Raw genomic sequence first — 27,506 nt, forward strand, 5'->3', positions numbered from 1 at the left:
AGCGTTGCGGACTCACGGATCAAAGGTCCGAGGTTCGAACCTCGCTCTACCTACATTATCTACATAATATTCTAATAGTGAGTAATTTACAACTCGTTGACAGTGGCCCAAAAATGTTAATGTTGGGAGTAAATCATGAGAACGAAAACAGAAATAGATATTTTTTAAATTGAAGATTCCTACATTCTTATATAAAAAAAAAATCCATGGAAATAAAATTAGAAAACTGGAACTCCATTTTAATTCGACAAAAACTTTAAAGTTTATATTTCTGTAGCTTGGATCTATAAGGGCCTAATGTCGTAAATTGTAACATTACAGGAGAGTAATTATTTAGCCATTTTGTGTCGATATAATAATTTCTTTGACTTTTTTGACAACGAATATTAATAAAAATTGTTTGCATGTGTATAGAATGTATGGTTGATTACATTTATTTTTTTTATTGACATCGACCCTCTTCAAAATGTTGACATGAAAGATATGAAATCTAACATTGGCCCTCTTAGATCCAGGCCACAGATTTATAAAATAATTCATTAGATAAACAAAAACTAAGCTCCATTTTATCTAATCGATTTCAATGTTTTACTAGAACGTTAACCTCTCATGTACTCAATTTAGAATGCGCTCATGACAGTGTAGTATGAATGTGAAATAATTGAAATTAATGAATTATTGGAGAAAAAAAATGTTAGAGAAAAGAAACACTTCGATGAGGTGTGTGAGACGATGGGAGAATAAAGGAACAGCAAAAAGCTGTTGGGGGAAGGAACACTTAGGACTGTAAATTTCAATTTCTGTGGCAGTTTCCGGAGCAGGAAATGTAGCGTCATTGTTCGAATTTCAAATGATTGAAACAGCAAAAATATCGAGGAATCGTTTATGAATTTCTCACCATTTTTGTACGGGCTTTTAATAAGCATTCAATTATAATAGATGTCGTCAATGTGTGATTGACTGGGCTTTAATGTAATAACATTATTTTTGGGACGGCCAAATTTTTTTTAACAAATACTGGGAGAGATGAAACAATTATAATTCATATTATATATGTTTTTTTTAAAAACAATTTTTTGAATTTTTTTAATAGAAACATACAGACTTTTTATAAAACACAAGTATAAGGAAAAAAATGAAAGAAGTAAGACCAATAACAGATTTCATATTCACATTTATAATAGAGGGGAGAGAGATCAGATTAAAAAAGAACAGTTTAAAAAAACCATAAAAAGTATAAGGAAAAAGGGAGAAGACGTGATTTAGTGCTGTCCCTACACTTTTATCTCCTCTACCTCAATTTCCAAAACCAAAATGTCAAAATCAACAATTCATTAGACACAGGTAAAACGTACTAGTATATGTAAAAGTTAAGCAGAAGATAAATTAAAAATGTCTAACAGACCTGACGAACTAAAGTATTTACAGGGTAATATGTCGATGTCACTAAAATTGACATTTTAGTTAGTCTGTATTCTTCAAAAGGTGCTATTTTTCATATAATGAGTGAGCGTGGTAATCTGTGCTTGCAGAACGTCGAAGAGTACAGAATGACAAGTTCTACGGACAGGTGCGCGTTTTCAACAATTTTTGGGCCATCAATTAGGTTATTAACAGTGTTATACAGAAAGCTCATATCTATCATGATACGCCGATATGTAAATTTTGATTGTCATAAAAACGAGCATATTATTAATATTGTAAAAATTAAATAAAGTTTTTAGTACACTCAAATCAGTGTTTGATTTTTATATTGAAATAAGCATACCCAAATAAATATATTTTTTACCTTAATTAAATATTTAAAAATTGAAAATTGTTCTACTTCAAGATTAAACATAACGTATTTTATTTTTAAAATGGTATTGTAATTCTACTAGATAATTCTAAAATATTACAATATTTGTAATATTATTTTAATCTGATGTTTAATTTTTACATAATGGTAAAAATTATATGATTTTGGCTAAAATTGACTTAAAGTGGCAATAGATACAAAAAATATACATTTTTTAGTAAATGTACCTATTCTCAAAAAGAAATTGAGTGAGGATAAGTCAGTCTCACAGTGAAGTGCTTGGCGAATTTGCTTACCATGCCTGAGGCCCTAGGTTCGATTCCTAGAAGGATTGATGCGAAATATTTTTATATTGCAATATTTCATCGTTCCTGGACTGATAAATGAAGCGTACGACTGATCACCGTACTTTTATGTAGATACGCTGCAATTATACTCCCAATGCAGTGACTTATGCAGCAATAGGTGCGGATGGGGATTATTTTTCTGTACATTTCATCAGTTTATCAACCACCTGATTTCTATTAATTAAAGTTTATTCTTCTTTGATTCTACCTTCAAAGTTTACATTACGGAACGGGTCAAATAATAACCCGTAAAGTAATGCTGACTACAAATGTAACATAAATATAATGATATGTAATTCAGCCATCAGTTTTATGGGGAAAGAAACGTGTGTTGCACTGCACTCTTAGGCAAAATATTAACGAGAATTTAATAAACTCCACGGGGTAGAAAAAGAAATCCTTTTTATTGCAGGGGTATTTGTATACATTATTAGTTACAACTTCGGGATGCTGTTGAAAGTCTCCGCATAGAAGACAAAGCATCCGAATGAAACATAAATAACGGAAAAGCAACCGAGAAGCATTTCTCACGGCTCAGATGTTTTGGCTAAAAGATGGTAGAAGAAAAGAAAAGAAAGGCCTAGAATCATACCTTGTTTTAAGATTGTCTGCTATCAGATCTAGAATGGTGCAATTGCAGTGCGAAGTCAAAATAACATTGAAAAATTATAAGGATATCGTTTTACTCGTAGAACAAACATAATTTTCATCGAAATACTTTTTTTCATTTATTTATTTAACTTTTTGTGCTTTGTACATTGGCGGGCTCTTTGCAAAATGGCAATTTTTTCCAAAACTCATCCGTGTTGACAGTATTTTTCTCAATAGCTTTTCAAAATATGTTGCCTGGCATTTAAACGGTTAAATAATGTAAATTAGTTTATAACGTTATTTTCAGTTTTATAGAATTAAGATGCTGAGGGTTGGAGCTCCTACCTCAGTTAGAGATTGACAGAAAACACGAGATTGCTGTTTAATGCGTATTTATTACATGGCAAATAAATCATGAATTAAACGATGTCGCGAGAATGTTACGGCGATAAGTTGTTGAACTGGCTGCACTGGGACTTACTGACTGGCAGACTGACTGACTGGGCGTTACCACGTCATGTGGTCTTTTTTATTTTTTAATTGTATTTAATGTAATACAAAGTTACTGCGTGTTAACAAATATAAATACATAATAAAGCAAAAGTACAGAATCAAAAAACGAAACGAAATACCACACCAAAAAAGAAGCAACGTCTTGTGCTTGCTTTGGGATAACAATATTAATAATTTAAGTACACAGTACACATATATTTCAAAAAAATAAATGAAGGTGTATGAAACATTTTTTTATAAATAAGCGCATATACATATGCATGCAAATGAGCATGTGTGCACACGCATGTATAATTACACACAAATATACACGCACACGCACACTTACTCACACGCACATACACACCCTTCCGCGTACAAAACATAACATGGTGAAGAAAATTACAAAATAAGGTTTTCAAGTTACTTAGCAAAAGAACTTCAAGTACTATAGAAAAAAAAACATTGAAAAATACAAAAAAAAACATATTTCTTTAATTGAAAAATAAAAAACTTAAATATGATTAAAATGTTATTTAAATTTAAAAAGCAACATTTAATGAAGGTGGATAAATAAATATTTTGACCTTAAGTTTGAATTTTGTAAAGACATTGATAATTTTTATTTCATCGGTAAATTGTTATAGAAATTTATTTCCTGACATCCATAACTTTTTTCAAAATGTTTAGTATTAAATTTTGGCATATATAATATTGGCGTCTACGTGAATAACTTAATGTATAGATTTTTTTTATACTCTTTACAGATTTTTATAGATTTTATAAATTTTTATTGGTCACGTTCCTTCCTTCATGTCTCTTTGGTGTGAATGTACTGCAGGACATCGCTCTTAGGTCTTGCAGAATGTAATGTATTGTATTCAATATAAAACGACGATTTTCTTATCGGTCATCGCTCTATTTCAGATAAAATGATTTAGCACGTGTATGTGTCATCGACCATAGACTATGAACCCCACAGTTTTCATCATCATCATCATTCCCTTTCTGCATCTAATGGTGGATAGGGCACTGCATCGGTACACCGATCGCAGTGTATCTTGGTTATTTTTGAAACATGAAGGTAAGATGATCAGTCTTACGCTTTAGGTGCCAGTCCAGGGGACTATGAAATATTTTAGTGTAAAAACACATTTTAATAATAAATATTTCACGTCAACCATGCTGGGAATCGAACCCGAGAACTCTTGCGTAGTAGGCAAACGCGCTGACCATTACACCACGAGGCTGATATCATTTTTAGTTTTAGAATTATAATTGGGTTTTAAAATTATTATTTTGATATGTGTATATATTAATTTCATATATTAAAACGAGTACTAGGATAACGTTGCTGTTAATTAATCTGCAATGTCGATTTTATTTGCCTTTGTTTGACTAATTTCAATTTCACAAGTATTTATATAATACAAAGGGGTTTTGGAGCGAAAGAAGAATCCTTGATCTTAATTACTTTATGCACTAAAAAGAGATTTATAATTAATTTATAATATTGGGAGGATGCGATAAATACGAATAACACGGAGAGGCGGCGTGGTTTGTAGCGAAAAGGTAGAGTTTGTTGAGTAACTTATCAGAAACAGACATTGAATTGAATCTATAATTTTGGTTTGTATTGTTTTGTTTTATGAGATGCAACATTCCTGTTCAATTCACCTTTTTAAATTAATATAAGACAACCGCGTGTATGAGAGGTGTAAGGGAGGTATTTAAATATGATGTATTTATGAATAAACGTAAGTTCACTTATAGTAGCCCTGTTGTTTTTAATAATTATTGGGGGGTGGTGTTCCAGATAGCTAAATTTGGGTACTTTCGCATCAAAAGTTGATGCATTCTTAAACGGTTTTAATGGATTCATATAAAATTTTATGATTTTAAGGTCACAGGCTCACTATTGTTTGAAAGTTTCCATTGTCCACTATTTGTCACATATTTTGATAAAAATAAAGTGTAAAACAATGCTATCAAATGAATAGTCTAACTTTTATTCACGGTTTGTCTATAAAATGATTACACATTTATTTATTTTTATTTATTTGACACTTTATAAACATATACAATATATATACATATAAGGGCGGGCATATTTCCTTAAAGCAATTTCTTCCTACCTACCCAAACCGTTTAGTTTGAGAAAATTATTAATACATGGACATATTCAATCTTACAATTTTATACAAAAATTTAAAAAAAAGATTAACAAAATAAAAATTATATAAAAAAAATAACACTATATTATGAAGAGAGGGGATGGGAAGGAAACAAGAAGGAAAAAGGAACAATTAAAATATTTAGATAGTGACAAGGGGCGTCTCTAACATAAGTGGGTAGATTATTCCACAATCGAGCGGCTACTACTGTAAAAGAGGAGGCAAGAAAATTAGAGCGATGATAGGGTATTAAAAGGGTTCTCTCGTTACTAGAATGAAGAGATAGTCCGTGTTGTGAAAGAGGTTGGATGAGTTCTCTCAGATAAACAGGCGTATTGGGATTATTTAAAATATTGTGAAGAAGTGATAGAATGTGAATGTTTCTTCTATGCCTGATACTGAGCCAGTGTAGTTGCGTGCGATACTCGGTTATGTGGTCAAATTTGCGAACATCAAAGATATAACGAATAAAAATATTCTGCAATCGTTCCAACTTATCAAGTAATTCAGAGTTAGCATCTGGATAACATACATCCACATAGTCAAGGAGTGGAAGAAGTAAGCTCTGGACTAACGTTTGCTTAACATTAATTATAAACACTAACTCAATGATTTCTAACAGTTAACAAATTATTTTCAAATTTAAGCTACGGTTGGAGAGGAACCATAAATTTACGCCCAGCGCGAAGCCCTGTGGTTCTATAGGGTTCGCTGATACTGCGTAGTTTTATATTTATAAGCGACACTGCACGTAAATTGAACGTAGTTATGCAGAAAGCAAGTCCACAATTTTGATAAATGAGATATTGGTCTTATCGGGTGCAGTAAGGTCAATTCCATGTTCTGCTAAAAATAGCCAGGCCGCTTTCATACAAGAAACTGTAACAATAACCTTCTGAAAATAGTGCCGAGCTCTAAAACGGCATTCCTTAATTTGCAGAAAACACCCACAGCTCTAGAAAAATCTTACGGTACTTTAAAACTACTACTAAAACTGGTCAAATACGTAATTAGATACTTGTTTGAAATATAAAAAAATATATATACTAATTATTATCAAAATTGGTTTTATGTTGGTTTTATATTTTTTAATTAATTGTATTATTATGTTGGTTTTGGATGTTGGTTTAATTGGTGTCCTGACGAAGAGACGTGTACGTCTTGAAACCGGTAGACATAGGAAAGTCGGTAAATGGTTATATACAAATATTTAACAACATTTAGTGAAATGTTTCAATTGTTTATCATTTGTTTAAGTCAAAAACATTCCAACTATAGTGTAGATTTGATTATTCACTCTGTTCACAAAGTGCTATTATCTCAGTTTCACTTTCCTATGGCTGGCTGCTTTCTGCAAAACTAATTTTAATTAAGCTGCACATTTTCCTGGATAAATTTGATAGGGTATATGATGTTTGGATGTTTTATATTTTTGAAAACATTTTACTTTAAAAAACGCTAAAAAAATTGTTTGTATTGTAAAAATAAAATAATATTATTGTATTTTCCACAAAAAAGGCCTATCCTAAACGAGCACTGCTTTTTTTTTACACGGTACCGTGTGGAACGAATCCCCGCGTAAAAAGAGGTTCCAGTGTACGTGACCTCTCAAGACTTCCGCTACTTTTCTTAGACTTAATATACAGTAAGTACGTGAAAGTTGGTAGGACTTTTGTAAAATTCCATTGAATTATTTGTAATGGTGGAAGGGGCATAAGAGTAGTCATATCAGGGGTGACATGTGGAAGAGTTGTGAAATAAATGGACCGCCGAGCGGGTAATAAGATTTTGGGGCATCATAATCTGGCAAGGGGTAATAACTCAAAAAAGACACCGGAATATTTCACGGGAACTAACTTTATTATAGAGGTCCAAAAGTTTGTGTTTGCGACCTTCCTTGAATGTCTACGTCATAACCTCGTGAAGCACTGGGCGCGAATAAAATTGGTACGATTTAAAGTTTATATTACATTTCAAGTGTGATAACGTATCACATAAAAAACGAGAAAACTGTTAAAAATATATCATAAATAATACTTGTAAAAAATGGTTAGAATTATGAAAATGTATCATCTTCCCTTCACGTAATTAATTACTAAATTGCAGTTCGTGAACAAGTTCAATGCGCTTGACAAGATTGAGTAAAAAATACCTATACGATTAAGCATAAATTACTACAAACAGAACAACAAACAAACCATGACGCAATTTTCCGTAAGGGTAAGCAGAGAGGATAGAACGCCACATCACTAACTTTGCATACAGATCTTTCTACCTCTACATTCATACGTCTTCTCATAAACGAGCGCCGATTATTCGAACTATTAACATGTCCATCTTCAAGTATTTGTTGGATTTGACCACGCCATGTCTTTCTCGGTCTTCCTCTATTTCTGCATCCATCAACATTCGCATGGTAAATATTTTGAGCCATTCTTTCGCTCTCCATTCGTTAAAAATGTCCAAACCAACGCAGAGCTTCTCTCTTGATTTTGCGGATAGTGCTTATCTCAGCCTTACATAATGTACGGAGCTCAACATTTGTGCAAAAATTACTAATACGATTTAAGTAAAAAATACCAGTAAGTTTATGAAAAGATACTAATAAGATTATGTATAAAATACCAATAAAGTTAAGCAAAAAATTACCAATAAGGTGAAATAAAAATTACACAAAAGAACATTTATCTGCCTTGTGGTCTAAATGGTCTCAGGTTGCATTCCCGGCATATTTGACGAGGAACGTAACTTGCAAACTTGCTTGCATCCAGCTTGGAACGGGTACATCTACCTAGATGCAATTCGTGTTAAGGGAAAAATACTAAAAGTAATAGATAAAAGTGAAAAAAAAAATATTTTGAAATTTCTAATGTATTTTTAATTAACTAGTAATTATTTTTTATACCAAATAATAACTACAATTAATAAACTTAATATTACAATAATTTAAAAGAGCGTTTTTACACGACGATATCTTATTGTCGTTGAACAAGCACCTAAGGCGTTGGGACTCATTTCATCATCTAACCTTCATGTAACAACTATGATCAAAATATGCAGCGGTAGGTGTATAAATGCCGCGCCCTATGCACCATTAGGTGCATTGTGTATCCCACATCCTGTGGTCTTGTCCCCTTCTCTATGATTACCGAATGGAGCTTCTTGCTACTTTCCGTGGCCCTGTTATAGTCGTCCTGTCAGATATACCGGTCTGGGAGCTTTCGAAAAGAATTTCAAGGCTTTTAAAAAGTTTTTTTATCATTTCGGCGAATTGACCATGTCCAATAAATTTAATCCCAGTCAGCGAAGAATTCACTTCCCTCTTTTCTCAATCCAATGAAGTACTTATTATGTACTTCTATACTTCTTTCTTTTGGCACAAAGATGCTAAGGCTTCCAGATTACAGAGAGCTTCTTCGGGCAGCTTTTCTCGTTTGACAACGAACAAATTTTCCGTGTATGTGGGCACCGCCAAAGTGACTTATGTCCTCAGATGCGGTGTGCGGTATGTGGTGGGCGAGCTATCCCTTTATTTTAAGTTTTCTTTTGAAAAAAATTGTTGATTTTAAATTCGTTTTTGTAGTTTTATAACATAATAATAAAATATTTTTTAAACATAATATGAATATTCTTTTTAATGTTTATGATTATTTAAAATGCAATGTTAGCATTATATTTTTGGATTCGTACCAAGTGCTTTATTTAGATAAATCAGTTTTTGAATAAGGAAATAAATGCATTCATTAATACTGAAGCCAAGCGTATTGAAAGGACGGACTGTTTGTTTATACGAGGGGTGTGGATATAAATGATCCAACTGAGAATCGGGTTAAAGGGTAGTCTATCACATCGGCAGAGGACGGGAAGAGTAGATGGTCGAGATGGAAGACTATCGGAGTGAAGTGATGAATTGAATAGTTGAAGTTGTGAAACCACAGAAAAGATAATTCGGGAGAAACAGGAAGTGGGGATGACCGTATACATTCCCAATATGGACGGAATTAATTCTTATCCCCATAGAAATTTGTCGCAATTTGAGCAGAAGTCATTTTACATTCGTAATTGTAGGATTTTTTTCCAAAACTGATCATTTCCAAATTCGAAATTTTTCAGGAACAAATACTTTTTGAAGTAAAAAATGTGGATACAATTATAAAGATATGACGAGTTTTTTTATTCCCAGAAAAAATAGAGCGGTCCGCTAAATACACCGATTAATCTTTTAAATTGTTTTTTTTTTTGTTTTGAACTTTTCCAATCCCTGGCTAATTCCTGAAAAAAAAATTTTTGTGTCCATATAAGAAATAGATCGTTTTGAAAAATAACTGATTTTTAAATTACAAAATTACCCAAAGCAAGTGCGTTTTAAAAATTAAATATATTAAAATGTTTGGCGTTCCCTAATCCATATGATGTGATACACAACTCGATTTTCCATATTTTGAAATAGTTTATTTCGGAAAAAAACCCTAGAATTGCGGTCGCAGCTTTCGTTTATTTTGTGAAAGGGATGCTAGTTTGAGAAATATATTTTTTTTATTTACAATATTATTTTTTTAAACATTAGGATTTATTTAAAGGTTTACCGTGATGTTATTTCTCTGAAGTCTAGTATGGACTGATTATTCCATCACTTCGTCAGACTACACATCGCTAATTTTGCCATTCCAATCTTTCAAATTTCAGTTTCACTCCTTCATCTTAGAAATGAACAGTTTTTAATAATAACAAATATAAATACCTGAATGAAAAGCCAAGATGTGACGAGGGCAAGACTGCTGTACTGTCCATTGAAGCGGTAGTGATATCCGTAGAATGAAAAGTGGTACAGGTAGAAGAACCTGAAAATGGAAAAAAATACTCCATTTTAATATGCTTAAAAAACTAAACTTTATATATCGGTGATAAAACATGCTGGTTACATGGCTCTCGATTACAATCAGATTATAAGAGATTTACAAATAATAATTGATAAAAGTAAATACAATTAAAAAGCGATACAATTTATTTCAAATTTAAACAAAAAAAATTTTTTTTACCCACTTATTTTTATCGACCGGTTTCTGAGCGACTACGCACTCCTTTATCAAGTTATAATTAACAAATGAATACAATCCTATTTAAATCTTATTTATCTCTCCAAGCACAAGAGTTAGTCTCTTTTTTTGGAGAGTTACAGTTACAACATTAACTAGATGTGTAAAAGTAGATTTGTATAGTATTGTTATCAAAAACATTTTTCACTTTGTGGTATGACATTTTACACTTATTTGTTTATAAATTTGTATAAACCACTTAATTTTCAAAAAAATTTTTTTCGGGAATTTATAAATTAAATTGTTTAAACTACCCAAATTTCTATTTTGGAAAAACTTCACGTAAATTTAAAGTTAGAATCAAAGAACATATAATATGTTTGAGTAATAATAATTTTTCAGAATTCGCAAATCATATTATATCCGAAAACCATGAATTTAATCTAGAAACGTGTGTAAAAATTTTGCATGTCAATAAAAATGGTTTTCGTTTAGATAATTTAGAACGATTAGAAATTAGTAAAGCCATTAATCAAAAACTTCAAATAATAAATAATCAATTAAATTTAACTTCGAGTCCTCTTTTAAAACTATTCCCGTTGTGATTTATTTTATCTTCTTTCTCTCTCTTTCTTTCAATTTTCTGTCTCTTTCATACAATATTTTATTATATAAATAGCAACGTGTGTAATTATAAGTTAGTTAAATTCCTGACGATAAGGTAGTAACCTCGAAACCGGTCGAAGTGTAATTAAAAAAAATTAAGTGGTTTATACAAATTTATAAACAAATAAGTGTAGATTTGTATAGATTTAATAAAAAACATGTACCATTTATAAAATATATTGATTAATAAAAAAATACACTTATTTTTCAGTCTTTTGAAAACATGGGCATTTAAACGCTCATATATATGAGATGCCTTTAATAGACTCAACTGATTTACAATTCAATACGTCGATGTCACCAAAACTGTTATTGCAGGTAGCCTTAATTTATATACAGACAAGATATTGCATTTTGAAAGAGTCATCGTCTAGTGCGATGCATTTTGTATCATAAATCGTTAACGTCCATGGCTCAGGAGCTACTCAAGATATTTTTATAAAGTAAACTAGCCAAGCATTCTTCCATAACAATAGGCGTTAAGTTGATACGAATAGACGGGTTTCGTATAAAATTATTAGCTCACGTATTTCTCCACCGTACGGAAATATACAAAGGTGATTTTTTAAAGTAACTTAATACACACAACATTCTGTCGAGAATGTCCACCTTAAATAAAAAAAATCGTCTGGTCAAAACAGCGCCGATTGGACATCAAATAATGTAGGCGTATAACTAAAAACAACAGTACAGTTTATAAAAAAAAAGACACAGATAAAACCATTAATTGAGGAATGCGTAGTAAAGGGTATAACATTTTTAAATGTTTTTTCAAACAGAGATGTTTTAAAACTACATGAATTGTAAATTATTTACCAATTAAGTACTGGCACTTGTGGATTTTTTAGAATTGATTAAATAAATCGATTCTGGCAAAACTATTTTTTCCGTTTTGTGGGGTTTTTTGCGAGTCGCCGTAAACAAATTGCAATGCCGTGTTCGCGTTTTTTTTAATTTTTTCATCCGCGGGAGCTGTTTTCACCAAACATAAAAAGTTTTTTATTAAGATTTCGTTATATTTCAGTGAATATAAATTAATGTAAAAATAATAATAGTTATTGTTTAATTCTGCATTATGTAAATCAGGTTCAAAAAATGTTTCATTCATCTTAATGCTATTGTTTTTTTATATGTCTTTAACCCCTCGCAACTATAGTTGTTTCAATACAATGCTTACAATAGCTCTGAAACTAATTGTAAAAAAAAATATTCAGATTCTTTTCAAATTCATTCATTCGGATGAGAAAGGGTTTGGAATATAACAGTAAATAATATAACGTTTAAGTAAATTCACGTATCACATAACTTGGGAGTTGTTATTTATTTATTATAATATATACTATTAAAAGTGTTATATAACGGCAATAGAAACTTGAAACGGTGCGGCGCTTAGCACCGGTATGGTTTTATAATATGTACATTTGTATTTAATTTTAACATTATTTCTACATGAAGTTTTTGCGATATTAATATACAAAATTTACGCACCACCATTTTATCAATCAAATAATCTTACACGTATTAAAAATGTCTCCACCAACTGCTGAATGTATCTGCTGTGATCGTTTGATTTTCGCAGTGACAATATACTATGTACGACCTGTGGCAAAAATTATCATTTTTGATGTAAAGGTTTTACCGAAAGTAATTTCTAAAAAATTTCCACGGCCAACAGGAAAATGTGGAAATGTAACCAATGCAAAGTAAAACCTAATAAAATTTCATTCGTCAATGATGATTTACTAGGTTTTGTAAGTGAAAAAATGGACGAAATTAAGAAGGAGATCACAAGAGAACTGAAGTCTATTAAAAAAGACCTAACCGTATTAAATGACATAAAAAATGCTATGGATTTCTTCTCCGAGAAGTACGACGAATTGAAAAAGGATGTAATCGAACAAGGGAGAACTATTTCGTTTTTGCAATAAAAAAATGAAGATTTCAGATCGAAAAAAAACAACCTGGAGATCAAACTAGCTAACATAGAACAAATCAACAAAAGCAACAACATTAAGATCCAGGCGTACCGGAAAAACGAAACGAAGATATTGCGGACATATTTAAAATCCTATGCGCCTTTAATGATATACTAAATTATTGGCTGCCATGGGGTCCCAAAAATGAACTCTCAATCGCAAAAACCGCACAATATAATTATTTCACAATCCAGTCCTCAAAAAAGATATGAAGTCTTATCTGCAGTGAAAAAATTCAATAAAAACTCGCCCCTGGACAAACTTAACACTCACCACCTGGGCATCATGGATACAAAAACTCCCGTATACGTTGCAGAGCATTTAACCTCAGCAAACAAAGATCTACACTCCGCATGACGACGGAAACGGAAACTGTTATATTTTTATATATGAGTTTGATAAGCAGTATGGAGTTCGCAATATCAAAATCATATAAACTCAATATAATCGATTTCAAAAAAGGGTTTTTTGAGTACTTTTTACATAAGTCCCAAATTTCTAACCCTCGCGAGTGCTAAACATTTGGGCAAATTTTAACTCTTTTTCATTTTGATTCTCTGACAAAACGTCGCGTTTTTTACGATACAAAATTTATCTAAAATATATTAAACTATAAAGTATATACAAACCTTCTCAATAAAATATTAAAAAAACGAGAGATTGAGAACACTCAGACATCGGGACATATTAAGGCTGCCGTTTTTTACAAGTAATGCTACATACCACACACCTATGGCCCGGATGTATCAGGAATATAATACCTTCATAATAATAATAATAATGTTTGGATAATTTATATAGCGCCATTTTTGTGAAAATCACCTAAAGGGCGCTGCACAATAAATAAAATAAACTGACGAAAAAACAAAATTTGTGTAATTCTTTAATTGAGGATATATATTCATGTGAAAATCTATCGACAAATACCTTAAAAATTTATGTTTTCTAGAATTTATATTTGTTAAATTACCTTTGAAAAAATATAAACAAAATAATAACAGGGGTTTAAACATACGAGTATATACCTAAAGATTCGATGATGGGACCAAAAAAATAAGAAAATTCTAAATTTATTTGAACTAAAATAAAATAAAAACGCTTTGTTTTCAACTTAATATTTATTTTATAACCGACTGGTACTAAAGCTATTCAAGCTTCAGAAACAAGGTTTAATTTAGTACTAAACTCGAGATTTGAAACGTTTGTATTTATTTTGCGTCCCGATATCTCCAAATAAACCTAAATTAGCCAATGATAGGTCATAAGCTCTGTAAATGCCTAGACTTCCATATTCCCTTCTCAAAAATGTTCTATCTCTCTGTTGAAACAAACTAAGGGAGGAAATCCAGCCTGTCTGCAAACATTTGGACATACTTAAAACATTGTATGATATTATTTATAATTCAACTTTAATGATTTCATTGTTATTGTTCTTACTATTTATTTTTACGCATATGTTTGTGTACAGTGTACATCTATGCACACATTTATGAGTGTGTATGTATGCACATATATTATTATAGATACCAACTATTGTAACTAGGACATAAAATAAATATAATGTAAATGAATGCGTCTACAAGAAAAAAAAAGTGAAATAAATAAATTAAATAAAAATATGTACGATATTCATGATATTATTATTATTAATTATTAATTTATAAAATTATTGCAAAAAAATAATATACATACTTAATAACAGGGAATCTATATAAAACCAATTAATGTAAAATGAAAACGGAGTGTTCTCTGTTTATGATACTCTCCATCTAACATGGCACAGCCTGTTCTAAGATGGAGATTTTCTATCTTTAGAGCATAAGTAGTCATATACTAATAAAACAATAACATAAAAAAGAAAAACTAAAACTACTTAATTATAAATGCCTAGCTAATCAAATGTAAGAAATTAAAAATCATTTTTATACAAATGTAAAGTATATATATGTGCCAAGAATACATGTTACTTAAACATAAATAATATAGTATAGTATATAATAAAACACATATAAAGCAATGAAATACATAAAAATATAAATAATATGTGTACCAGTGATATAAAGTACTACGTTTTTTGATTTACATATAATTTTCAAAAAAATCTCTCGCTACACTATTTATATGTGCAGTTATTTTTATTTTAAAATTTATTTTTAATATTAATTTGTAATTTCAATTATTTAACACTAGAAACACGTTCAAAGGGTGATTAATGTCCTGGATGAAGATATTAAGTTCTTTAAAACGAGTCATTTTCAGGAGAAGGGAACCGGTTTGGATTTGTCTAAGGGATGAGACCATTGCAGGAGACTGCTGCGAGATATTGCATAGATTTATATACTAGTAGGCGTGTTGTCCAGATGTTTATTGAAATATATGTCTTTGTAATAATTTTTTGTTTTAATTTTTGCTATTGTTTAATAATGTACATGCTTCCCCATTTCATGAGGTTGTATCCTAACCTAGCACAGGGCTCTTGGCCTCACATTAGGGACATGTTATTATTAAAAAAAAAATACAATATATATGTATTTGTATGAATAAAATAAACGTATTAGTGATATACATTTTCAACAGTTTAGCAGGACTAAATAAATTGTAGTATTTTTTGTATATAAATAAGAAAAAAAAGAAGGTAATTATTGAGTAAAATATTGAAACTAAATAAGAGCCCATACGTTACATGGCAGCGGAGATTTTACTGACAAAGGATATATGAAAGGTCTTTTCAGGAGACACATTTTCATAATATAAATACGACAACCACAAGAGGCAAGGACGTTTTCCGAGGTGACGGCACAAGAATGTGAATCTATTCGTCCACCTTTACAGCATTACGTGTATGCTCCCCTCGGGGTGGCGTGCGGCGGGGGCGGCGGCGGCGGCGGCGGCGCTACCTGCGTCTCTAGTGCCGTATAATATTACCATCATTCAGACAAGACGGGCAGACAATGCTGGACGAAACAAAACAACACTATGATTGATTTTAGTACACATGTCTATCGAAGTGTACTGTATTGTATTGTATGGCTTGATATGCTCAGGCGATACGTGAAATTATATCTGATAAAAGTTACCACTAAGAGCGTATCGTAATGAATATTCTACACGTTTCCAAATCATAATTATCCATGTAACAATGTCGTAATTGTTATTTTTTTACTATCAAATACGATTCCACTTTTGGTTGTATTGTATTCCAACTTATGAAAGGGCTTTTAGTCTCAGAGACTCGAGGATATGTTACCCATTCAATGTAATATTGAACTATGTAGGTATTAAATAAATTGAATGAATGAATCTTGTGTAAAAACCGCTAACCCAATGAATGAAAAATATACGAATTGATGTTGACGGGTCAGTCAGCGACGGGTTGCGACTGTCTGGAAAATTGGCGTTTTCTACAGGGTCTTCTAATAGGGACTTCCGAAATTTAACAATTGATAGTGGCCATAATTTTAAAGCGACATCTGTCAAATTGGCTGTCATTTTCAGTCTATTTTGTCAAATGTCATTTTCAAAATTGATCATCATTTTCAGTCTATTTGCCATGGACGGATATAGCGTTCAACAACACGTACAAATGATAAAATTGTTTTATCGAAATAGGTGTTCTGTTCGGGCAACGTTCCGCGCGCTTTGTCATTTTACGGTCACCATAGGCGTCCTACTAAAAGGACTATTCACAGTATGGTGAGTAAATTTGAGTCTACTGGTTCAGTTATCAATCAACCAACACTCATTCGTCAACGAAACACAAGATCTGCCGAAAACATCACCGCTGTCTGTAAGAGTGTGCAGGAGAAACCGAGGCATTCGATTTCACGTCGCTCACGAGAACTCGGCCTTTCGCAGATCACAACTTGGCGAATTCTGCGTCTTGACTTGGGCTTGAACCCGTACAAAATTCAACTGACCTAGGAGCTGAAGGTAAAATACCATATACAATGACGTGTGTTTGCTGAATGGGCTCTGGAGCAGATGGAAGCTGACCCTAATTTTTATCGAGTACGTCAAGAAACAAAATTGTGAAATTCGGGATGATACCAATCCACATTAAATCTAAGAGCATCTAACGTATCCCGAAAAACTCACTGTTTGGTGTGGATTTTGGGTTGGCGGCTTCACCGGTCCATATTTCTTTGAGAACGACGATGGCCAGGCCATCACCGTCAACGGCGAGCGCTATTGGGTGATGATTACCAACTTCTTTTGAATTGGATGATATGAACACCAACAATATGTGGTTTCAACAAGACAGCGCTACGTGCCATACAGCTCATGCCTCATTGAACATTCTGCAAGAGTGATTTGAGGGCATAGTTATCTTACGTGGAGGTATTGTGAACTGGCCACCGAGATCGTGCAATTTGACCCCGTTAGATTTTATTGTGGGGGTTTCTTTAGTCGCAGGTCTATGCAAATAAGCCACGAACCACAGCGGTCCTCAAAGCCAAGATAACCTATGCCTTTGGTCAAATTCAGCCAGATTTATGCACCAGAATCATGAAAAATTGGACATTTCGGATGCGCGCCACCCAGAGAAGCCGCAACGGACATTTGAACGATGTTATATTCTATACATAATGGCATTCATAGACCTTTTAAACGAATAAAAAAAATTGATATGATATCTCATACACAGTTTGTTTTATTTAAATTTTAAGATAGGAAGCAATTAATGCAAGACCCTGTAGTTATTTATGAAATAATATATCGATGGTCTAAACTAGAAGACGAACGTGTTAATCAAAGAATTGGTAATTTTTCAGGAGAGCATTTTTGAGATTGGCAAGTTGCTTTTTTGGCTTTATTTTCATGTCACTTATAAATATGCAACTACGTTCCGGGTTCAATTCCCGGTGAGAACACAAACAATTAAATGTGATTTTTCTCAAGTCTGGGTGTTCTGTGATGTAATTCACTACTGTAACTGGGCCTCCTGGCCTGTTGTGTCTCAAAAAAATAAAATAATAATACATTGTTTGGCGTTAATACGTCCGAACCCACTTTGTACTTAGGACGCTTGTCGTCTATACCTATGTTTTTCAACTTTTTTAAATACGTGACCCCCTTACGAGTAGAAAAATACCTGGCGACCCTACCCCCTTTCAAATTTTACCTTATTTGGGAGGGTTAAAGTCACGAGCATTGTAAGGAAACGACTCGCCTACAATCTGTATGGAATGCCGCAGCGAGACTTATTTTCGGAATCTCTAAGTTCAGTCATATCACTCCACTACTTTGGGAACTACACTGGCTACGTTTTCCACAGAGGGTCGAATACAAACTCTGTTGGCTTATGTATAGGTCACTGCACAACTCTGCTCCGGAATATCTAAGGGATCTATGCATTCCAGATGAACTAGCTGACAGGCGTCTCACGCTTAGATCAGCTACGTCTACAGCGAGAGGAAAAGTTATTATACCTCTACGCAAACAGCGCACTAAATTTAGTGAACGCGCATTTGCGGTCGCTGGCCCTATGGCATGGAATGCTCTCCCTGCAGAGGTGCGTAGCTGTGAAAGTGAAGTGATGTTTCGGAAAAAACTTAAAACTCACTTGTTCTCTAAATAATTTGAATAAATCCGTAGCACGTAACACGTGAAATAAATTGTTTTAATTAAATTACAAATTTAAAAGCTTCAATTAAATTCATTTAACAATAGAATCACTATGTAAAGCGCCCTTGAGGTATTTTATTACGAAAATGGCGCTATATAAGTTATCCATAATAATAATAATAAAAGGATTAAATAAAGTTAAAATTCGGGATGGGGAAGCGCCAGATTTCTAGTGCTCTTAAGTTCCCGCGACCCTATCTGGCAAGGCTTCGCCGCCCTTAACCCAAAACTCCCCCCCCCCCCCCCCCAAGGAATCGTGACCCACAGGTTGGAAAACACTGTTCCAGACCGTCGATATATCATCTTAATCGTCTCCTTACGATTATAATTCGCCATCTGTTTATAGAGCCGTCCATATGGACAAAAACCATTATATGATTATTAATCACGAAGTTTACAACAATACAACGGGCTGTAGGTACTCAGGTCAAGAATTGCAAGCGCAAACCTAAACCGTCCGTTACTATTTTTTTACTAAACCAAAAACCAATCCAAAATAAATGGACGCATTTATTCTATGCAATAGAGCGCAAGGGCGGGTAGCGAAAAATTACTCTGAGATCGTTTCCCGATCTGCATGGTAGGCGAATGCGAAGGCGGACTAATCCACTCCACTCGATTTTTAGGAGTTTTATCTGAGAGTAGCCATGATTCTGTTTCACACACAGAACTGTATTTTTCATCTGCCCGGACACGAAAAATATTACAAAATATAAAATAATATTTCATATAATTAAAAAATGCGTACACTTTAAATGAAGCAGTAACTGATATACACATATAATTCCAGTTATTTTGGAAAACCACTTTATAGTTTCAGAAAGTACAGATCTTAGCATCTACAGGAGTAGTTATTAATCGAGTTTGTAACTACAACTATAGATGAAAAGATCTGCGTTTTCCTAAACTATATAGAATTGGTCCAAAATAAATTCAAGTAGCCTCTTAGTTTTTTTATTTAATAAATTAAATGTTATTCTAGAATATAAATGCCGATTCAATAGAAAAATTATCTATCTACCAAACACAACTCATTACCTAATCAACGAAGTCTCCGGTTAGGTGAATTGAGAAGATAGTTGATTCGCGAAAAAACAGTGTAGAACCCTTGGAATTCGTGAAGGGCGAACAGGATATGGAGACTTTCATAAATAAATAATATTTAATTAATTAACCCCGCAGTTATAATTTTCTTTTAGCTGCGGGGTTTCCACCTACATAATATTTCAAGCGGCTTTCAAATAAATACAATCTCAACAAAATTCCTTTATGTTCATATTTGCATGAATGAAAATAACATAAACACATTCAGATTTTCTTTCTGTGTTATTATGGTAAATTGTGTTCGTCGCATTATGTTTGTGATTCAGGAGTATTTCGGATCCTTTATACGGTGGATGAATAGCACTCATTGAAACGTACCAATTCCTGTATCATTATTAATGCTCGAACGTAATTGGCAGGTATAATATAAGATATAATGCAATCATACATTAATTAGCAAGGTTCTTATTGATATTCATTTCTAGCTAAACAATGTAGGTAACTCTTTGCTAACTGATTTGAATACTAAATTTATTTAGAAAATTAATGTTTGAGCCATATTTAAAAATAATTATACAATGAAATCCAAATAAGCTAATGAAAACACGTGAAATTTTCTGAGTAATTATGATCTATTTTACATAAATTTTGTCTGTTTCCTGGATGGAGAAGAATGAAGTTATGTATATAAATTAAACCAGAATGGATCTGATGGTATATAGGCACTGCTTTAACCCTTTGTTTCACGACAGTAAAAACTTGTCCGGATGCAAAATACTTCATATCTCTTCGCCGGTACATATTTGGACGTTTTTGAATAGTTTCGGCGATTTTGAAGTGATTAATTCCAAAAAATAACTCCTCGGGATAAGTTTTGCGTAGAGCTGTCACCCGTTTGGTTGTCTTGTACAAGCATCAATATGATAATTATGATAGCGAGTAAGTTTTATTTTTCAATAAGTTTATAATGTTGGTTTTTCATTTATTTTTGTATTGTAAATATATCGTAGTGAAAAACTAACATTTCTTTTACCTTACGATTCCCTGACGCAAAATGGTATGAATTAAAACTGCCTTTTGAAAAAATATAGTATATGAACTTTAAAAAAAAAACAAGAAGATTACATAATTGTTTTCAAGCTATAAATATCATAATTCAAAAAAAATAGTTCAAAAACCCTACCAAATCGATAATCAGGGATCATACAGTTAATACACTAATTCGAGTGTATCCCGAAAAGCTATTGAATTAATTTGAGGTTATCAGTCTTACGCTTCAAGTGCCACTCCAACGGCAAAAAAATCAGTGTAATATTTTTTTAAAAAAGGAACAAATCTTATCGTAGTTGAATGTTCATTAAATAAAGAATTTGATTATATTTTTTAATGATTTATTTTTTCGCAACACAATTTCATTTACATTTTTCGAGACACAAGTCCTAACTCCCAAGGACTAAAGTCTGTCTAGAGTTAGGACGCATAATAAACTCGAAAAATACAGTACTTATTTAATATTATTTTCCAAACATTTCATTTACATGAGACAACCATCTCAAATGATAAAAAAATAAACCAGGAGTTTCTAACTCAAATCCCTTCTCCTAAGGAAAATCTAGTCCTGAAACTCTCTCATAAATCTATATTTTGTAGAACTTAATACTCTCTTACAAAATATTAAACACTTGGAACGATAAAGAAGATGTGAATCTGAGCAAAAGTCGTGCGGAAAATACGTATAACATAATTCATATCATCATATATTAATTACCTGTCAATAGGTTTGAAATAAATATTTGTAAAAAAATAGGGTTAGGTTGCCGATGTTTATTTATGGATCTACTGTTGATTTCACATCTTGTGAGATTGGGAACCATTTATTGGCCATGGCAATTTTAGAGGCTTTAGTAATTCAATTTACATTTTTTTTAAAAATCAAAATCAAAATTCTTTAATTTACATAATTATATAAAATCATGATTTACAACCCCTGCTTGCACTTGTATATAACATAGAAATTTGTTTAGTCTCCCACTAGTATGACGATGTCGGTCACTGGTAAAAAATGTATAAAATAATTATAAATAAAAGTGGAATAAAACTATAAAATATTTTTATTATAATAATAAAAATGCAGTTCCACCAAGAAATGTCAGTAGAAAAACTCAATATATTATGAAATACTTGAGTTCTTATTATTTACTCAAATAATAAAATTTTCAATTTTCAGACCATTTCCTAAAAGTGGTAAATATCTTGTGCTGGAAAAATGAAAATCGAGTTGTGGTAAAGTGGGATTTAAACCTTAGACTTTTGGCCCGTGAGCCCACAATACTACCACGGTACCACAACAACGGTTCAATTTGTAGAATTATATTTTTTACGGAAGAAAACAGCAACGCGTTATCGGTTATAAATAGTAGTAGGTTCAAATACTTTTTACTCGAGAGTTAACACTCGAAAAATCTCTACTACCAAACAATCTAAATGTTTGCTTTTACTTCTGGAGCTCTGCCGACGAATACAATATTTCTTAACTACGTAATCTTGTATCTGTGGAATCGGTAAAGTGGCTAACGTAAGGGGTTGATACGGTCCGCGAAAACTTTCAAATATGTAGGATATTATTTACTCTGGCGATGTTAGCTACAAGGGCACACGATTCCTGGATCGATAAGGAGGGCAGCAGACGTTACCTATTTTCCGCGCGAAGGATCTCAAGATCTCAAGTCTCGGGAAAGTTTCGCCGCCTTCTCCCGAAGGGGCCGGTCGCTGGGGGAAGTCCTAATATCGAACATTATTTATGCCGTCTATTTTTATAAATATTTCATGACGTGTAATGCTTCCGTGGGCCTATTTGGAAAATGTGAATGCTTCGAGGGCAGGCAAAATAAAACAGGAGGTCTCTTAGAGTTGTTTCGAGGCTTAGAATGATTCTATTATGATAAATTCGAAGTTTGTGGTGACAATTGAGTAGTTTACCGCACTGATACTGAATTAACGCTTTATCGGTTCCGACTAAAATCGGTATTTATTTATTTATTTTAATTTTATAAACATAAACGGCAAATCCGCATTTTACAAGAATTTATAATATTAACATATTTGGCTTAATTTAATTTATTTTTTTTAAACATGAATTACCTTATAACCAGGATTTATAATAAAAAAAAATTAAACCAAAAATTATACAAGATTTATATTTTAAAAAATAACCAAATAATTAAACAGCATATTCAGTAAAAAGTTTAAATAATAAAACATTCTACAGTAAAACAACAAGAAAATCATAAGTACTGTTTCACATAGCTAGGCAAAGTGAACAAAAAACTGTAAATATGTATATTATGAAATGCATGAATAAATAAATATAATTACCATTCCCTATCTTTGAAAAAGTTCAAAAGGTTTGTTCTATAGGAGCAATACCCTACACTAAATATATCAGATACGTGAGAATAACTATTGCCGAGTTCATGAAGTCTATTTAATACGGCATTACAAGTTTACACTGTCCGTGAATTGTTGCTACAAAACGGTGGCACCTGTCTAGTCTGTATTATTAGCTTAGTGTTCAGAATCGCTGTGTACAATCCTTCTTCACAAAAAAAACACTTCAATTATTTATAAAATTCCGATCTTAATTTTTTAATTGGACAGTTTGCCCACCACATACCGCACACCGCATCTGAGGACATAAGTCTCCATGGCGGTGTCCACATACACGAAAAAATTGCTCGTTACCGAACGAGAAGAGCTACCCGAAGGAGCTCTCTGTAATCTGGTGACATAAGCATCTTTGTGCTGAAAGAAGGTAATCCAGGATTACTTAATTGGATTATGAAAAGAGAGAAGTTAATTCTAAAATGACTGGGATTAAATTAATTGGACATGATCAATCCGCCAAAATGATAATAAAACTTGGTAAATGCCTTGAGCTTTCTTATGGAAGACACCATGTCTGTTTATTCGACCGAACAGGGCCACGGATAGTAGCGAGAAGCTCCATTCGGTAATCATGGAGACGGGGAAAGGGACAAGACCAAGGATGTGTTCAGAAGATTGATTAGGAAATCCGCAGCAGCGCGAAGGGGAATCAACAATATTGAAAACAAATAATTTGCCCTCCGATGTTTATAAGTAAAAATAAACAAGTTTTTTTTAAAAAGGAATTACCCGCTAAGCCTCTATTTTGGCGCTTATCAGCAGGTGGGATAGAGGGGATATGGAAGGAGGTAATGAAAAATACACCACAACACCCAGACCAATTGAGAAAAAAATACTTCTTGGATTTTTTTTCATGCAACTGGCGAGAATCGAACCCGCGACGGCAGTTTTACAGTTAGCCGTCTAACCAACTGCGCCGCGGCGCCTGTCTTTAAAAAATACAAAAAAACGTTCAAAGATAGACATAATGGTGAATGTTACACTGTGTGTAAAGTGGCCACCTAAACTAGTTAATGACAGGTCTTAAATCCTGTAAATGCCTAGACTTAATATGTTATTCCCAAGCCTAATATGTTCAATCTCTGTTGTGCTATGTTAATTATGGAACAATCTACCTACCAATGGCAGAGACGCCCCCTTCAATATTTACATTAAAATCACGTATGAAATGTGACTGTCCTTACTCCTCCTTCTTTTCTCTGCTCTTTATCCCCTCTTCTCTTCATAGTATAGTGTAAATATTTAGTTAATTACTATTTCTTAATTTTTTTTAATGTTAATCAATATTTTGTTTTATAATGAAAATATTATAATATACCAACAACATGTTTATATACCAATGATTTTCTCGAATTGAACGGTTTGGGTTGAAGGAATAAATTGCCTTAGGGTAATATGCACGCCCTTACGCAAGTGTATGTAAACTGTTTATATATATAAAGTGTTTAAATAAATATATAAATTATTATTAATTACTAATTCCCTTGGGGGTAAAATCCAGTCCTCAAATATTTTCAGGCGTCGCTTTGTGTTTAGATAACATAATTTAGTGATATGAATCTCATCCGAATCAATAAAGGTTTCGGCTCTTACACTCCACGAAAATCAGCAGATGGAAGAATTGAAGAAACATGGGATGTTAAAACATAGGCAGATAGGTAAATGTTACGGTGTGTAAAGTGGCTACTTAAACCAGCCAATGACAACTCATAATTCTTGTAAATGCCTACACTTCCATATTTCCTCCTCTAAAATGTTCTCCATCTCTGTTGTAAAGCGTTAAATGGAAAATTACCTAAAAAAAACTAATTTGGCGAGGTCTAGTTTAACTAGGTAGGTAATATAAATTATCCATAGTATTTTTAATACTTGTTTGTTTTTTTCCTATTAACAAATAAATAACTAAAGTTAATAAATGAATAAAATATGTAATAATAAATACATTTCTTTGCTTTATTATTTTATCTTTCATTTGTTCATAATAACTTTCTTTTATTTGTATTTACAAAATAAAATAAAAATTTAAGATTTAATAAGATACCTGTGATAGTCAAACATTTAAGCCTATAATTAAGATCACATATAAAGTTTCCCTAGACAAAAACAATAATGATTCATTGAGAAAAGGGGTATTTTTGTCTAGAATAATCTCTTGAAAAATACGAAGGTCCAATATCAAATCTTTAAAGAAACATAACAACTAGTCCTAAAGTAACAAAATAGTTCTAGTGACAAAAATCTCCATCGTATGTGCTGGCCCGCGGTCAAATCAAATCGTGCCACGGCGCAAGTGTTACTTTATCCTGCTCCATCGCAAGGATCGAGGGGTGCCGTCTCCCTCTATTCAGTTGCTCGGGGCGGAAAATTCCTCCAGCGAATAACGAATATATGAAATTGAAAATTTGAGCTAGACGGAACGGGCGACATATTTTTCTGCAGTTGCCACATTGTTATATTATGTATCCATAAAATAATCGATTACTTTCATTTACATTTTTATTTTGATTGTTGGAATTTTTTGTATATATTTTCAAAAATGCATTTTTCAAAAATATTTACACAATGGTCTCTATGCGAATAAACATCTTATCGTTCGTTTTCGGTGTCATTTAAGGTTTTGCCGCGACCAATATTTGTCTACTTTCTAGAGTCTTGTAAGCAAAAGCTATAAGGATTACAGAATATTTCAAACAATGACGGGATAGCCCGTTCTGTCGACTACTGGAAATAGTTTGTCGCGAGCAAAGAAGGGGTGGCGAGGTAACTCAGCGGTGCGCGTGAGGGTCTAAATTTAGGATTGTGTGGGCACGGCGCGTGTCCAGTTTAGTTGCAGTATGTTCACCAACGGCATGCAGTAGTGATTTTTTTTATTAAAAAAAAAAAAAAACTTTGATATTAGTAAGAAAAATGTTTGCAATTGGTTACTGCACATCGATAGGGACGAGGTTGTTTAAAGTTCGAGATTGGTGGAAATTGACTAATCTGCTTTCCTTCCATACTTTTATTTGCTTTTTATATAGCTTGATATTTTTATGTTTCTTCACTTAATATTTTTGTATTATTTAATTTAGTACATACTATTATTTGGCAAATTATTTTTTACTATAGTATAGAGTGAGTTTCTAGAAACCATATCTCAATTATCATTTCAATTGTGTTTTTCTATATTTTTTCTATTGATTTTAATGATTCTATTATTTTGTATATTTGATCATGTATGAATCTTAATTTCTATTTTAATATTTATATTTAAAAAAATTGCATTGTCTTTTTTGGAATTCGATTATTTATTATTTGTACTTTGTTATTCTATTGCATCACATGTCATTATAATTTAATTTCATTAATTTTACGATGTATTTTTTATTGTTAATTATTATGGCTTGACAAAGGCACAGCCTAAAAAGCCTTGAACAGTTAATTCATATGTAAACTAGTGTAATGTTGAATGAATAAACTAATAAAGCTGTAACTCCGGCACTTAACGTTTGTACGTCAACTCAGTCCGACGATTATTCCCTACGTATCATAAGTAACCATCGACCAATTTTTCAGAGTATGCCATTTGTACTGATGATTTCGATGAATAGATGTAATGTATAAGGTAATTTTGTTTCTTCCATTCTTTGATTTCGACTTTATTTCTGATAAACAAAACAAAACAATATCCGAATAACGAGAGTAACTTATGTAATTTTGCATTTACAAAATAAAGGTCCGGCGGGAGTATCAATAAATAATCCCTGTATGTAAGGGTAGATATTTGTTTACAAAGAATTGTGTTATCACTATCAATATTTTAATATTCACACCCAGTGGTGCATAATGCAGTACATTGGAACATCAAATGTAGCGTACCTCGATACCATGGACAGCCAGAAGAACAATTGTCTCCGACTCAACGTAAAAGTTCGCCTGTCGGCCATATGCTGCCAACGTATGCTGCAGTTCTTCGGACACAAAGCTAGACGAGACCCAGAAAATCTGGAGAAAATAATAATCACGGGCAGTGTGCCAGGACGAAGAAGCAGAGGCAGAGCTGCAGCTCGATGGATCGACCAGGTGATAACAATGTCACGGGCGACTCTACGTGGAGCAGTGGAAAGGACGCAGAACCGTCAAGGGTGGGAACGCACCGTCAATGGAATGGCTGGGGAGAGTATCAAAGATCACGACCCTCAGAATTTAGGAACGATATTTTGAAGAAGGTGATTATTGAAAGTATTTTCTTCACACATCCTTAACCCGTTTAAAAGACCGTAGTAAACAAAATATGGAAATATATTTTAAAACTGTATAAAATATATGGTTAA

The 27,506-nt window shown here is 32.6% G+C and overlaps 1 protein-coding gene across 1 annotated transcript in view; it reads right to left on the reverse strand.

Moving 5' to 3' along the window:
- Positions 1–27,506, reverse strand: part of LOC148284167 (membralin-like) — a 382,657-nt gene that overhangs the window by 30,827 nt on the left and 324,324 nt on the right. The window contains exon 10 of the mRNA XM_088242544.1: positions 10,144–10,243. Within this exon, the coding sequence (XP_088098670.1) occupies positions 10,144–10,243 (100 nt within the window). The remainder of the gene's footprint in view (positions 1–10,143; positions 10,244–27,506) is intronic.

The sequence above is a fragment of the Micrasema longulum genome, unplaced genomic scaffold (genome assembly GCF_059751315.1).
Source record: "Micrasema longulum isolate JH-2025_06_02 unplaced genomic scaffold, ASM5975131v1 h1tg000142l, whole genome shotgun sequence".
Lineage (NCBI taxonomy): Eukaryota > Metazoa > Arthropoda > Insecta > Trichoptera > Brachycentridae > Micrasema > Micrasema longulum.